Genomic DNA, 14,004 nt, shown 5'->3' on the forward strand with positions numbered 1-14,004 from the left:
AAAATATAACAATTAAATGTACATTTTATATTTATATTATAACATAATATTTAAATTAAAAAAATAAATGTACCCTTGATCGAGGTGAGGGTGGTGGAGTGGATTCCTCAAGATCTTGGATATGGTTAACAAATCAAGGCAAAAGGATAGGGAGGGCATTAATATTGACCCTCACATGCTCGCCAACTTTTGCAAAGGGGCGAGTCACATGTAGGACATTTATTGTGATTTACGCGATAGGTTTGGTGTCGTCTATCTGGATTTCTCTGTTGAGTGTTGGTTTCAAGCCAGAGGCATTGGAAGCGTTGTGGTTACAGGTCTTGACGTTGTCTTTGGTGTGCTTGGGATAGTTCTTTTTGTCACAGGTTGATTGGATTCGGTAGCCCTTATCCATTTCACAAAGATTATTGTTTGCAGGTATGTCTATATTATGATTTTCCCCTTCCGCCTTCTTTGTTTAATGTGTATGATTATTCGCGGGGAACGGGTCTCTGAAACTATATTTTGGGGTAGAATGCCTGCATTCCGGAATTTATGGAAGAAATATGCCGGTTTTTTCTTGACAACTTAATTCATTCAGATTGTCTCTGTTATATTTGGTATCCTTCTCTCACGAATGGGTATGTACTGGGAGTTTTTTCTCTGGCATCCATTATGTATTCTATGCATTGGGACATGAGTTTTCTTTCATGGCTTCTTGCTCCATATGTTGGTTAGCTGGAAAGGAGCTTCTTTGAACAATATTATGTCTGATTGGATTTTGGGTTTGTTTCTACAAAGGCTCGGGGATATGTGGATTGATGTTGTCGACATTTGTCAGTTCACACATATCATAAACAATGGAAAAATCTTGTTTTATTTGCTTGAAGCTCATAGTTTCATGAATTTATTATGTGTTATATCTTCAAGTGTTGTTTTCAGGCACATCTTCCAGGTTCGCCTCCTTGGAACCGGCTTGGTGTCAAGGCTCAAGGGCTGCCATCTCGGTTCTCAGTTTTCTTATGATAGCAAGAGCAGTAACGGTATGGCCCAACCTTCCTCTAGGCAAAGCATTAGGTCAAGTGAGGAACGGGGGTGGAGTTGTCGTGCGGGGACTCGTCATGGTGGCAGTCAGCCCCAACCACATCCTTCTCGAGGTCAAGGCCATAGAACAACTTCTTGACTCATTCATGAAGTGGCCCAAGCATACCAAATAGCCATTCAACCACAGGTTCGTCAACTCATCTCTAGGTGGGAAGCGGATCTGAACCGATAGGCAGCTCAAGAAAAATTGGATATTGAGGAATGGTTGGAATTAGCTCCAGACCCTAGTCATACCAAAGGTCGATCTTCCCAGTATAAACAGATTGTTTATCTGTATTGGCTCATGAAAAACATAGTAGCAAGAGCCATGTCCACTCCTGCAACTGTTCTGGCCAAGACAAACCTTGTTCTTCCATAAATTCATAAAGAATTTCAGCTTATCCAGTTTCAGATTCAACAACAAAATGCCCGTCTCAGCCGTATTGAAAATCATATTTCGTGTCTCTCTCAAATGGAATTATCGCATTCGAGTGTGAAAAATCCAGCTCCTGTAGACTCTTATGATGATTAGTTGTATGTCTAGGCTAGTATATTTTTATATTCTTGTTAAATACAAATGTAGAACATGGAGACTTTGATATTATGTTGTAGATGTTTAGATATTAGACAGGATAATGCTAAGGATACCCAGACATATTTAGCTTTAAAAGACAGCGTTAAACTATTTTGCTTTTGGTTGGCTTATAATGTGTTAAGGTGGCCAACAGATCTGGTTTCCCACTGGGTTATGCCCTTTTGATGAATGAACGAAACAGGTCCTACCAAGCTTACAATCAATATATATATATATATATATATATATATATATATATATATATATATATATATACATTAAAAAATTATTGTATTTAGTATTTAACTAAAAAAGGAGTTGTCTTTACTGCGATTTTTTGGACTTTCCAGTGCCCGGTAAAAAAAATTGAGGTGAAATCTTGATTTGTGTTATTTAAACTAGTTTTTTAACTGTATATATGGATTTAACACCCTGAAAAACCCCTAGGGCACTTAGATTGTGCACAAGTTACCCATCAAGCTTGTGATTTCAATAAATTCCTACTAGATTTTAGAGAAATTAGACCTGAAAAAACTTCCAAAAAGTCACACAGTCACACTAAAGACAGATTGTTTAAAAAATAAATATTAAACATTTAAACTTATTTTTAAAAAAGCTTATTTTTAAAAATATAGATTTTTTTAATATTTAAATTTTTCATCCGAATGTCAATTGAGCTTATCATGGGTGGTTGGGAAGAAGGAATACCCAAATTTAATTAATTATGTGTCAAAAGCTCTTGAGTTCTACTAAGATATAACAAAAACAAAAAATAGAAATCTAAACATTAAATATATTTTGTATCTAAAATAAACTCTTTATTTAACTTCTTTATCCATGGTGAAGTCATATTTCTATATTTGAATATATAATCCCAATCCAAATATTAAATTTGACTTCTTTATCAATGATGAAGTCATTTTTTTATATTTAAATATAGATTCCAAATCCAAATATTAATTTAAATTATTTATCCCAATTTTAAATGTTTTCCAAATCTAAACATTAAATTTGACTACTTGTCCCAATTATTATAATAAAATATTATTAAACTTGTTTTAAAAAATCAAAAATAAAGCACCCGGCTTTGTTGAAAAAAAATCCACAATGCAAATACCAAAACTTACCTCGTTGAAACTCAAGCCATGAGATGGGTATTCGTTGTAAATACCACATCATATCTCGGCTCTTTAATAATTAATGGTTATTATATATGTATGGTATAACACATTAAGTGATTTGTTTGACCAGGTATTAGTTTATGGAGTCGTCTAACATAGAGGAATTGCTCGAAAGGTTAAAAGTGGTCGGAATCTGGGCAAAAAAAATTCAAAAAATCTTGAAGAGGCAGTTTTTGAATTGTGTTTTTATAGTGGAAATAGATTCAACACCATCAAAAACGTTTAAAACACCTAAAATTTTGAAGTTTAACAACTATAACTTGGATTTATTCTTTGTAGGATTTTCTTTAAATATGACCCAAATTTCCATAACTTTCTAGGCAACTCTTCTGTCTCGTTAGACTATGCATTAGTTTATTTTTGCTCAAAAATTTATGACACTTATCATAATTTAATATTAAGAATTCAATTTTTATTATTTTTTCTTATTATTGAAATTTATTTTAACATTAAAAATTCAATTTTTATTATTTTTATTATTATTGAAATTTATTTATTTGTAAGGTGATTGGTTAAAGTCTTATTATGAATTGTTTAGTAACTTCTATTTCTATTTGTTACTAATTTTTTGTTTTTTGTTTTATTTAATTTTTTAATTTTTCTTTTATCTTTTTTTTATTTCTATTTTTATGAATTATATTTTTTTCACAATATTTTCAATTTAAAGTGACTTATTATTATATTAAAAACATATTTTAATAAATTTAATTAAAACACACACATATAGAGATATGTATTTTAATATAAAAAATAGTAGTTAATCATATTTTTGGTGATGACATTTAACAATATAATATTTTATTAGTTGTTTTATTTTGGTGATGAAATCTATACATGTTACTTTTTTGTTTCATTAAACTATATATAAGTTAAGTGGCAAGTACTAGCTACTATATAACCCTTGTTTATTTAAAGGATGGTTATTTATTTTTCGAAGCCCTTCTTTATTTGAAGGATGGTTATATATTTCGAGTTGTCTTTAGTGCTATTTTTTGGAAGATTTTCCGGTGGATTTTTCCAGTCTAATTTCTCTAAAATGGAGCAGGGATTCATTGAAATCACAAGTTTGATGGGTAACCCCTGCACAATAGAAGTGCCATTGGGGTTTTTCAGAGTGCTGAATCCATATATATAGTCAAAAAACTAGTTTAAATAACACAAATCAAGATTTCACCACAAATTTAAATGCGGGATTCGGCACCAGAAACTCCAAAAAATCGCACTAAAGACAACTCCTATTTATTTTTCAAAAGAAATAATATGTTTAGCCCAATATTTTAATGTTAAGATTTTTTTGAAATATTTTTTCGATAGATTTAATTAAAATATAAATTTAAATGATATAATTTAACAATTTTAAAGTTTTCTCGAGCAAATATAATATAAATTTAAATGGTATAATTTACCAGATTTAATTGTGATTTATGAATAGAGTAAAATTTTCAAGATAAATCATATTCGTAATTTAAAGCTTACGCGTTTCTACCATAATTTAAAGATTATTGTTTCGAATTTTTATTGAAATTCATTATCTAGATAAATACAAATACTTATAATAAAGATACAACAGTAAAATCCTAACCATCACTAAAATAAATAATATAGTAATAAAAAAATACACAGTAACGAGTCTTAAAACTAATTTAAATAAACCATTTATTATTTTAAATTTTTTTAAATAAACATAATATAAATTTAAATGGTGTAATTTACCAGATTTAAATATTTTAAAGTTTTTTCAGAGTACGCACAATATCGCTTAAATTGTGTAATTTACGGGATTTAAATATTTTAAAGTTATTTTTTAGATTACGCGTACTCGGCCCTCAAGCCGTACACTTGGTTTTGGCATTATGGGCTTTAAAACTCATCCTGCAATTGACCTTCAAGAAAAAAATACATTCATTTAATGATACTGCCAACCTTTGCGTTCTGTTGCAGCAAGTATTCAATAGAAAGGAGGGACAATCTGCATTGCCAGTGGATAAATCTTTTGAATTTATTATGGCTGACTTATAGCTTGCTTGAAATAAATGTTCAAATATAACATCAGTCACTATGTACTACTTAAAAATCACCATTGATAACAGAGTTATCACCATTTCACTTCTTTGTATGTTATTACATTATTAAATATAAATAACACCAAATATCTTATAATAATAAAGAAAGACATCTAAACAAGAATTAGAGTAACTTTGTATCAATATCCCCTTTGCTAATAGAACCACAGAAAGGGTTAAGGAGTTTGCTATTAGACATTAAAAGTCCGCTTAGCTGCAAGCTCGATAGCCATATAAAACAGGCGTGTTGCTTTTCAAACATTCTGTCCCCACCGAAAGCTATAGCAGTAGTCTTTAACGCGACTTTTTGAAAGCCTTTCCGGCGATTTTTTCCGGTGAAAATCCGGCAGTAATTTATTGGAATCCAAGTTTGATAGCTAATTTCTGCACAATGAAACCGTCCCAGGGGTTTTTCAGGGTGCTGAATCCGAATATGCAGTTAAAAAACCATTTTAACTGCAACAAATCATGATTTCATCTCAATTTCTTCCGCCGGATTCCGTCACCGGAATCTCAAAAAGTCGCATTATAGACAACTCCAAAGCTATATGGCTATGGAGCTTGCAACTAAGCGGGCATTTAATGCCTGATAGCAAGCTCGTTAGCCCTTGCCACATAGAACCACATACACATAAAACTTGAAACATTAGACCCACTCAACATCCTCTTGCTTCAGGTGGAACCTTCTGGGGTCTGTTCCTGTTGGTCTTCATTTAAACTCATGGGTTCATTCAAACTCATGGGTTGGTGGTCTAGGTGCCCTTGTGCAATGGGACCTGGTCTTTATTGCTCATGAAATGTTCTAATAAGCCCATAAGATTATTAATTATTATTTTTATTTGGAAAAAAATTCTGTAAAGAGTATGCTCCAGGTAGTCCATCAGATTATAACTGTGATTTTTATATGGAAAATTTCATATAAAGACTATTTTGGGGTTAAGATGACCCGTTTATGCAAAATCTTTCTTTGTGGTCTAACATTTTTTTTAATAATTTTTTAGCAAAAAAATTAGGTGAAATTAGTATTTATAGCCAGCAAACTAATGTTGTGACTTGACAAGGGTCAAGACATTTACAGTTCATCAATAGTCATTTTGAGGACACTTCATCAATAATCATTTTGAGTTTTTACTCTTGGGGATGCCTACTCCTTGAACCTGATCACAAAGACTTGACAAGGGTCAAGACATTTACAGTTCATCAATAATCATTTTGAGGTTTTACTCTTGGGGATGCCTACTCCTTGAACCTCATCACAAAAAATTGATATTAATTAATCAGTGTGAACAAATTTTATTCCCACTTAGTTTTGAACCTGTGATATCCAAAGAAAAAACAAAAATTCTTAACCATTAAACTGTCTCAAACTTGCACATTCTCCTTAACTGCTTGTGAAATGAAAGTTTTGTTTTACTGTTATAACCCAAGAGTGAGATTTGTGTCCAAATCCTAGAAGACACAAGATTTAAGACCCATTATTTGAATTCCGTAACCAAATCATCTTTGTTGATGTGTACCTTCTCCTTAACTACCTATTCCATCTCTTACGCCTCTTGTTTGGTTCTTTTCCGAAGATGGACTTGATAAACGAAGGCAATTTGCATTGGATCAAGCTAAGTATGGGTGGGGCACTCCCCGAGATTTCAACCAGATCAACCCTCTTGGGTATGCCCAGGCTGGCAACCCTTTGGTTGTTAGAGGGGCCATGGCCAAATTCTCCAAAGTACATCAAGGGATCAATGTGGGGTAACACCTAGACCAGGTAAAAGGAAGACTTGTCTAGCCCTGAGAATCCTTACTGAACCTGGAACTCCTACAAAATAAACCCAAGAAAAGAGGCTATCCCCCACAGAAGGCTCAACCAGCCAGGAATGGTCTTTGACTAGAGATCCCCTAAAAAATACTTATCCCCTTGAAATTAGAATGCAGCTGAACCACTAACAATTAAAGCACCACCTAAAAATGACAAAACCCAGAGAACTTAGAGTTAGAAGTTGTGCCTCAAAAATTCCCAAGAGAGCCCAAACTCCTTGGGTTGCCCTGTCCCACCAGCAGCCAAACAAGCCCTTTTCGGAGCCAAAGAAAGTCCAACAAACACACCAAACGAAACGAGAAACCAGCACAGGAGCCAGGGTAAATATTTGACCTTCAACTGCCATTTCCAAAACGCGTTTGGGCAGAGATTTGACCTTCCACTACCGTTTCCAAACTGCGTTCTGACAGGTAGATTTTTAGTTAAATCTGGTTGGAATTTTTATAAAACTAGGTTACAGTTGTCCATATCAAGTTGTAGAATTTGAGGTGCCCCAGAGTTATCCAGTTCTGGGTTATCCAGTTGTAGAGTGCCATATAGTCTCTGATACTTAACCATCAAGAACCCAAAAACTCAAAGATAGGTTATTAAAGGGGTCCACATTACCAGAATCAAGGAAATCGCATTCAATATCCATATTGATCTGGAACTGCTTCGACATGCATTCATAACTTCTCCAACCCAAATATGGTTCACAACTACTTCAAACCTACCTAATATTCTCCACAATGATACTTGTGCCCAGACGTGCAGTTATAAAATATATCGACTGAAATCACACGACACAGCTCCAGGGTACCCATCCCATTAAGAATGATCCTTGTGCCCAGACATGCAGTTATAAAATATATGAACTGAAATCAAACTACACAGCTACAGGGTAGCCAATACATAATATATATGAGTAGAAGAATCCATATTGAGCTACAACAGCTCAATTCCACATAGCTTCTCCATTCTAAATATGATTCACAATTACTCTATTTAATAGTTTTGTTCATATGTTTTGAATAGATATATGATTCACAATTACTCTATTTAATAGTTTTGTTCATATGTTTTGAATAGTTTTGTTCATATGTTTTGAATAGATAATGATTGGTATAAAATTTTGTTACACGGAATAGCTTTTAAGAGTTGGGAAAACTGTTACAATGGTTCTTGCGCTTCCAGGAGTTTTGGAACTGTATGGAACGTTCTTTTTTCAGCGGGGGCTGCAATGGAAGCTTGGGAAAGTTCCGGGAGTTTTGAAGACTTTTGAGTTCCCACGTTTCCTAGGGTTGGGGAATACAAAGCTTGTAGAAAAATACACTGAACTACCCACAAAACATGATCCTAAATTGAAACTTTCACAGGAAGAAAGGCCAAAGACATCCTTATCACCAATATCCTTAATTGAGAAACTGGAGCAATCTCTTGATGGGTTAAGCAAGTGTGTGGCACCTCAATGTAAGGGCGATACCTGGAATGTCATGCTGATGAGTATTTCTTTTGTTGTTTATGTATATATATGGCAGAAGATTGTATTTGCATATTGTATGTGGCAGTGAATGCTTAAACATTAGAGTTCCTTTATTTTTTCTCATAACAATAACTAGAAAAATATATGTAAAATTGTTCCTTTGGATTTTTAGGCTAAATTGTTTCAAACACTAGTCATGTGTCATAATGAACTTAACATTTTAAATTTTATATATATAAAAGGGAGAGACTTAACATTTTAAATTTTATATATAATGAACTTAACATTTTAAATTTTATATATAATGAACTTAACATTTTAAATTTTATATATATAAAAGGGAGAGACGACACCCACAAAATATATTTATATATAAGAGAGATTATATATTTAAATTGATTTTAATATTTGAATATTTTGATTCAATATTAATTTTGATTATTATATAAATTATATAATTAAAAAATTTATTTTTTATTTTTATATTTTTAAATTTTTATTATATAATATTATCACTCTCTCTCAATTAACCGTTTCTTGTATATTTTGGGCAAACCTCTAGTATATTTTGGGGAAATCTCTAACCATTTTCGACACCGGTACCCAAGTTTCCACATTCCAAAAACTCATACAACATAGGTATAAAATTGAAATATTTTTTTAATGTAAAAATAATTGGATTCAAAACCTATATAATTCCAAAAAAAAAAAAAACAAAAACCTATATTATTATAAAAAAAAACCAAACCAAACCAACGTTATAATCCCCACTTGTTATTACTAAACACAAAACCTACATTATAACCTCCCCTTGTGATTACTAAGAATGATCCTTGCGCATACTTGCAATTATAAAATATATCAACTGAAATAACAAGAAACAGCTCCAAGGTAGCCAGTACATGAAATAGATATCAAGGAATCAAAGAACCCATACTGTGAATACTATCATCTATGACAGCTCAATTCGGAATAGAAAATAGGAAAACATGTTACATTGAAGTACATCAAATATGATCATATAGATTGCAAAGAATCCCATAATGTGAAGACTATGACAGCACAATATATATATGGGAAAAAAGTATAAACATGTTATGTGAGAATATTATGAAAGTGCCTATTATAGATATTATACATTATAAAGAATGAAATACTTGTTTATGATTTATTTGGATTCTGATTTTGTGCTTAAAAAATATGATTCAATAGATTGCAAAGAATGAATTACTGTAGCTAGCTTGGAAGCCCTTCACCCCTCCATTTAGGATATTTGGCAAGGAACCCCAACTTGGAAAGATTGGGAATCTTCACGTTTGACTGAGCAACATTTAGTGATTGGTCCTAAAGGAACTGTTATGGACCTCACAAAAATTTTTATTGAATAACTTGCAACATTCTACATGCCTGTGCAAAATTTTCTTGTATGAAACATGCAGTCTGAAACTTCTATTTCCTTTCCTCATTCAATCCACTTTCATGTTCTCATTATATAAGAGAAGAAAAATGCCAAGTTACAAAAGCATAAACCACAAGATATAAACTTCAACTTGCTTTCTTATAAAAGCAGCATATAGCAACCATTTTGCAGAACCAGGTTAAGGCATGCTGATTTTTAAATAGGTCCAAAAACTCATATGCCTCCCAGCACGATTCCATGAAAATCGATGAATGGGTCAATAAGGAGGCACTGGTTATTTTCTACAGGAAGCTCAATAATAAAGAGCTTCAGATGAATCATTACTGCAACAATAGAAAATGAATACCTGCACCTAACATAAAGGATCACATTTTACATTACTGAATGCAAGATGACCTCTTGCATATTGCAAATAAACTGAGCTTAGATCACTGTCTGGATCGAGAAAATAAACAGCCAGGCAAGCCCAATTGGTGGCATCCCCTAGTCTGAATTGGACTTTGCAAAATCTCTATGGGAATTCAAATACCAATCACCACTCTGCCTCCATGACCTTCTCAGGAGCAAAACAAACAAAATCCCCAGCGGCGACAGCACCAGTAGTGAGGGACAGGCCCAAAGTCAACCACGTTATAACAAAACCAATCCTAGAATCAACAATAGCCTGCAAAGTGGTGTGAATACACAAGTCGAAACACACTCCAACATTGCTGGTCCATCTCCTTAAACTAAAATGGAATGTCACTGAATTGAACAAACTGCTAACACCACAAACCTGTGGTCAATTCAATTTCCAAGCATAAAGCAATAAACAATAGTCTGCAAGGACACCAGTGCTCTTCTCCTCTGATTCTGCACAACCATCAAACTTCATTGGCGATCTGTTGTTCGAATTCTGCACAATCGACTTTCGAGGAGCAGAAGAGGATATGGGCTTGAAGACAAACAACGCATGGCCCAAACCAGGATTGAATAACCAATCATGAATATCCCAGAAAACTTGCAGAATAACACCATTGGCACTTACAGTCTGATTGCCTCTGAACTTCCAGAGCAACTGCTTCACCTGTAAAATTACCTGCCCATCCACCTTGATGCTCATTTCAGGATCTCTGGGTCCAGTTGTATGGTATTCAATAGAGATGTCATGAGGTTTATTACCAGCCTCATCCAACTTAGTCCTCGTGTTGAAGTACTTCTTGCCAAAGACATGCTCTTTTTTGGAGATCAAGGTGGCTTCGATAACTGAAGGCCTGGCCTTAGTCTTTTTCAAAGCCTCCTTCTTCATGTCTCCCAACAGCAGAACGACCTCTTCGTCACAGACAACTGCAACATAGAATCCTTCCTGGGGTTCATGCCCGCAGAGGAATTTAGCAGAGCCAAGATCCCAGAAAACTTCAACCTTTAGTCCATCGACCTCAAAGCTCTTAGAGCCCTGTTTTCTCCAGAAGTACCATGGCTTAAGCTCGACTTTGCACATTGATTGAGCACTAAGGTCCTCGTCCTCGTCTACTGATATACTCAGGCCCTGGCCCATGACATTCTTGCACCAGGTCACGGTCAGAAGTCGACAATGCCCTGCCAGTTTGGTCTGATATGTGCAGGTAACCAGACTCTGGGTCGATTTGCCTTGGAGGCCTCTGTCGCCAGAAAAACAAGAAGGAATTGCATCCGACATGTCTACTGAAGGCTTGAAGTTTATAGAAGATTAGAACCCTGGACTTCCCTTAATATTGAATCCAATTCAATGGTCAATCCTGGCGCCTGAAATTGTGGAAAGAACCAGCGTTCCTGATAAAAAAATATTAAAAATGGAGCAACTGGGATCTGAGAAAACTGTAGTTTCAGCGAACCGACCTAGTCGAACCTTGGATTTATTCTATAAAATGCACTATTCTACCTATGGCAGAGTACACCATTACTGATATAGGGCTTGAGAAGATACAATCGAAGCACTAATTGACTGGAAGCCACTCGGTCCAACGACTTCTGCCGACTGAAACCTTCAGCAGTGGCTGAAGGTTCTTCACTCCAATATATCAGAGGGTTGAATGGACCATATAAACAAAGAGAGAGATATATTAACTGAATGACTGACTGTAAACCCAAATGCACAGACAGGCCTAAAACACATTGCAGATTCTCTGATGCCCTTGAAAGCTTATCCGACAATATCCTCCTAGCACAACCACATAGAATGTGTTTGATTTAGGTCAACTTATGAGGCACTGATAATAATATCCTCCACATCTTTTTATGTTGCACAATTTTAACTGGATTGCTCCTGCTCTGGTCAAACCAATCTGGATCAGATAAACCTAATATTGATCAACTCCCCTGTTGATTGAGCTGCAATATCGTACTGACACAGCCACATAAACTGTATTTGATTTACATCAAATAGTGAACAGGATCCTGATCAACCCAATAATATCCTTATCAAACCTTGTCGATCTTTCCATCAGGCAGGGGCTTTAACTGGGTTGATCCTACTCTGGTCATGGCAATCCTGATCAGATCAACCCAGTGCTGCTTAAGTCGGCAGTAGTTTTACCACAGCAAGCCCCGGCTCTATTCTCAGTGCATTGGGCTCACCTTAAGAATCCCAAAGGAATTTCCATCCCCAAATGGAGTTTGGATGGTTAAGGTGAAAAAGAAGAAGAAAAAACCCTCCTGCCTATTCAGATTCAAATCTCAGGCCCTCGTACAAATTTCTCAGACCTGGGCTCGGAAGGATTCGAGCAAAACTAAACTGGCAATGTATATATTGAAAACTGCCCAGTGCCCAGTTTCTCAGAGGCTGTGAAAACCAACCAATCGATCGATACGGCACATGAATGAATGAATGTCTGATCGATTGAATGATGAGAGACGCACATACAGTACAGTCAAACACGATCGATTCCCCCTCGTTCAAAAGGGCATTAGTGATACCTCTCCCTGAAATGATCGCTTCCACCTATAGAAAACAAAATCTGCAGAGATTCCAATGCAAATTTTGTTATGAAAAGGCGGTCTGCAATCCAAAAAAGACAGATCTCAGGGCGGTACTGCCGTCTGAGGCTCGGATGCAGCCTCGACAGAATAAAACCGCATTAAAAAACAAGAAATTTCTACTGTTCTCGGTCGTTAAGCAACTGGGCTGCTTGGAAGCTGCCGCCGCTCCTGCAGGACCAGCTGTTAATGCACGCGGAGTCCGAAAATTCATCTCCATCACTGAAGTACCCCTCGTGTTATTCTCATTATCCCCCCTCATGGAGTTTTTCGATATATTTTTTTTTAATTTGTTGTGTAGATCCAAAAATGGTTTTAGGTGGTGGTTTTCACGTGAGCGGTTTTCCAAGTGGATTTGGCCTGATTCAACGGTTCGTCTGACACGTGGCTTTCGATCGCATGTTTGACTGGCGGTGATAGGTGGACAGATGGATCAATAATTTGGCCTCTTCCTAAAGTTGTGTGGAGTTGGATAACCACTTGAAATTCTTTTGGGTTTTTCCCATTCTTGGGCTCCTAACGTGAGAAAGAATCTAGTCCCCCACTTTGGCTAACGTATGATAGAATCTAGTCTCCCTTGTTTTGCCCCATGGGGCATGGCATTAGGGGCCATTTGACTCATGGCAACAAATTTTACATATGGGCAAGTCTCATGCATGTTCCAAACGCTATCAAAGTCTTCTCAAAATGCTTTGCTGGAAGGAACAGGGAGTTGGGGGTGCTCTACACACAAACGTGTGATTCCTGTACATGAATGGATTTCTAAAGTCAAAAGGCAATAAGCTCCACTCATAACAAAGTCAAAATGTTGATAGGGTTACTATAGCTTTGAAAATGGTGACATGGAATTGCATAATCAAAGGCTGTAAATTTGTACCTTTGAAAATGGGAAGAATTTTTACAATGAAGTGAATTTATCCATTCATTAACTTATTTTGAAAAAAATTGATAACTAACCCAGTGTTATATAGGTAAGTTAACATTACTAGTTGTAGATAAGTTAACATTACTAGTGGTTGCTAATGTTATTTAGTTTTTGACTCAGTTCATGTTTATATATATTCATTTTGAATTTTTTTAGGTGAAATATATGGGTGTGCATTAACTGATTTATTAGATGTCACTTACAAATGTGGAGAAACATTCTTTGTGTTTACTCATAAAATTTCGCGTAGTCTAACGAGGCGAAAGAGTTACCTAGAAAGTTATGGAAATTCCGATCATATTTAGAGAAAATCCAGCAAGGATTTTTGTAAATCCAAGTTATAGTTGTTAAACTTCAAAATTTTAGGTGTCTTAGACATTTTTGATGGTGATGAATCTATTTCCACCATCAAAAACACGATTCAAACACTGCCTCTACAAGATTTTTTGAAAAAAAATTTACCCAGATTCTGGCCACTTTTGGCCATCCGGGCAATTCCTCCGCCTCCTT

At 35.2% G+C, this 14,004-nt stretch overlaps 1 protein-coding gene across 1 annotated transcript; it reads right to left on the bottom strand.

Moving 5' to 3' along the window:
* Positions 1-9,694: 9,694 nt before the first annotated feature.
* Positions 9,695-12,825, bottom strand: LOC149173181 (uncharacterized). The gene has a single exon (XM_089424528.1). It carries the CDS (start codon positions 11,251-11,253, stop codon positions 10,357-10,359), a length of 897 nt encoding a protein of 298 aa, XP_089280654.1. The 5' UTR covers positions 11,254-12,825; the 3' UTR covers positions 9,695-10,356.
* Between the last annotated feature and the right edge of the window lie 1,179 nt (positions 12,826-14,004).

Source organism: Pinus tabuliformis, chromosome 4_2 (assembly GCF_031772625.1).
Source record: "Pinus tabuliformis cultivar Carrire ecotype Pingquan chromosome 4_2, CPIR1, whole genome shotgun sequence".
Taxonomy (NCBI): domain Eukaryota; kingdom Viridiplantae; phylum Streptophyta; class Pinopsida; order Pinales; family Pinaceae; genus Pinus; species Pinus tabuliformis.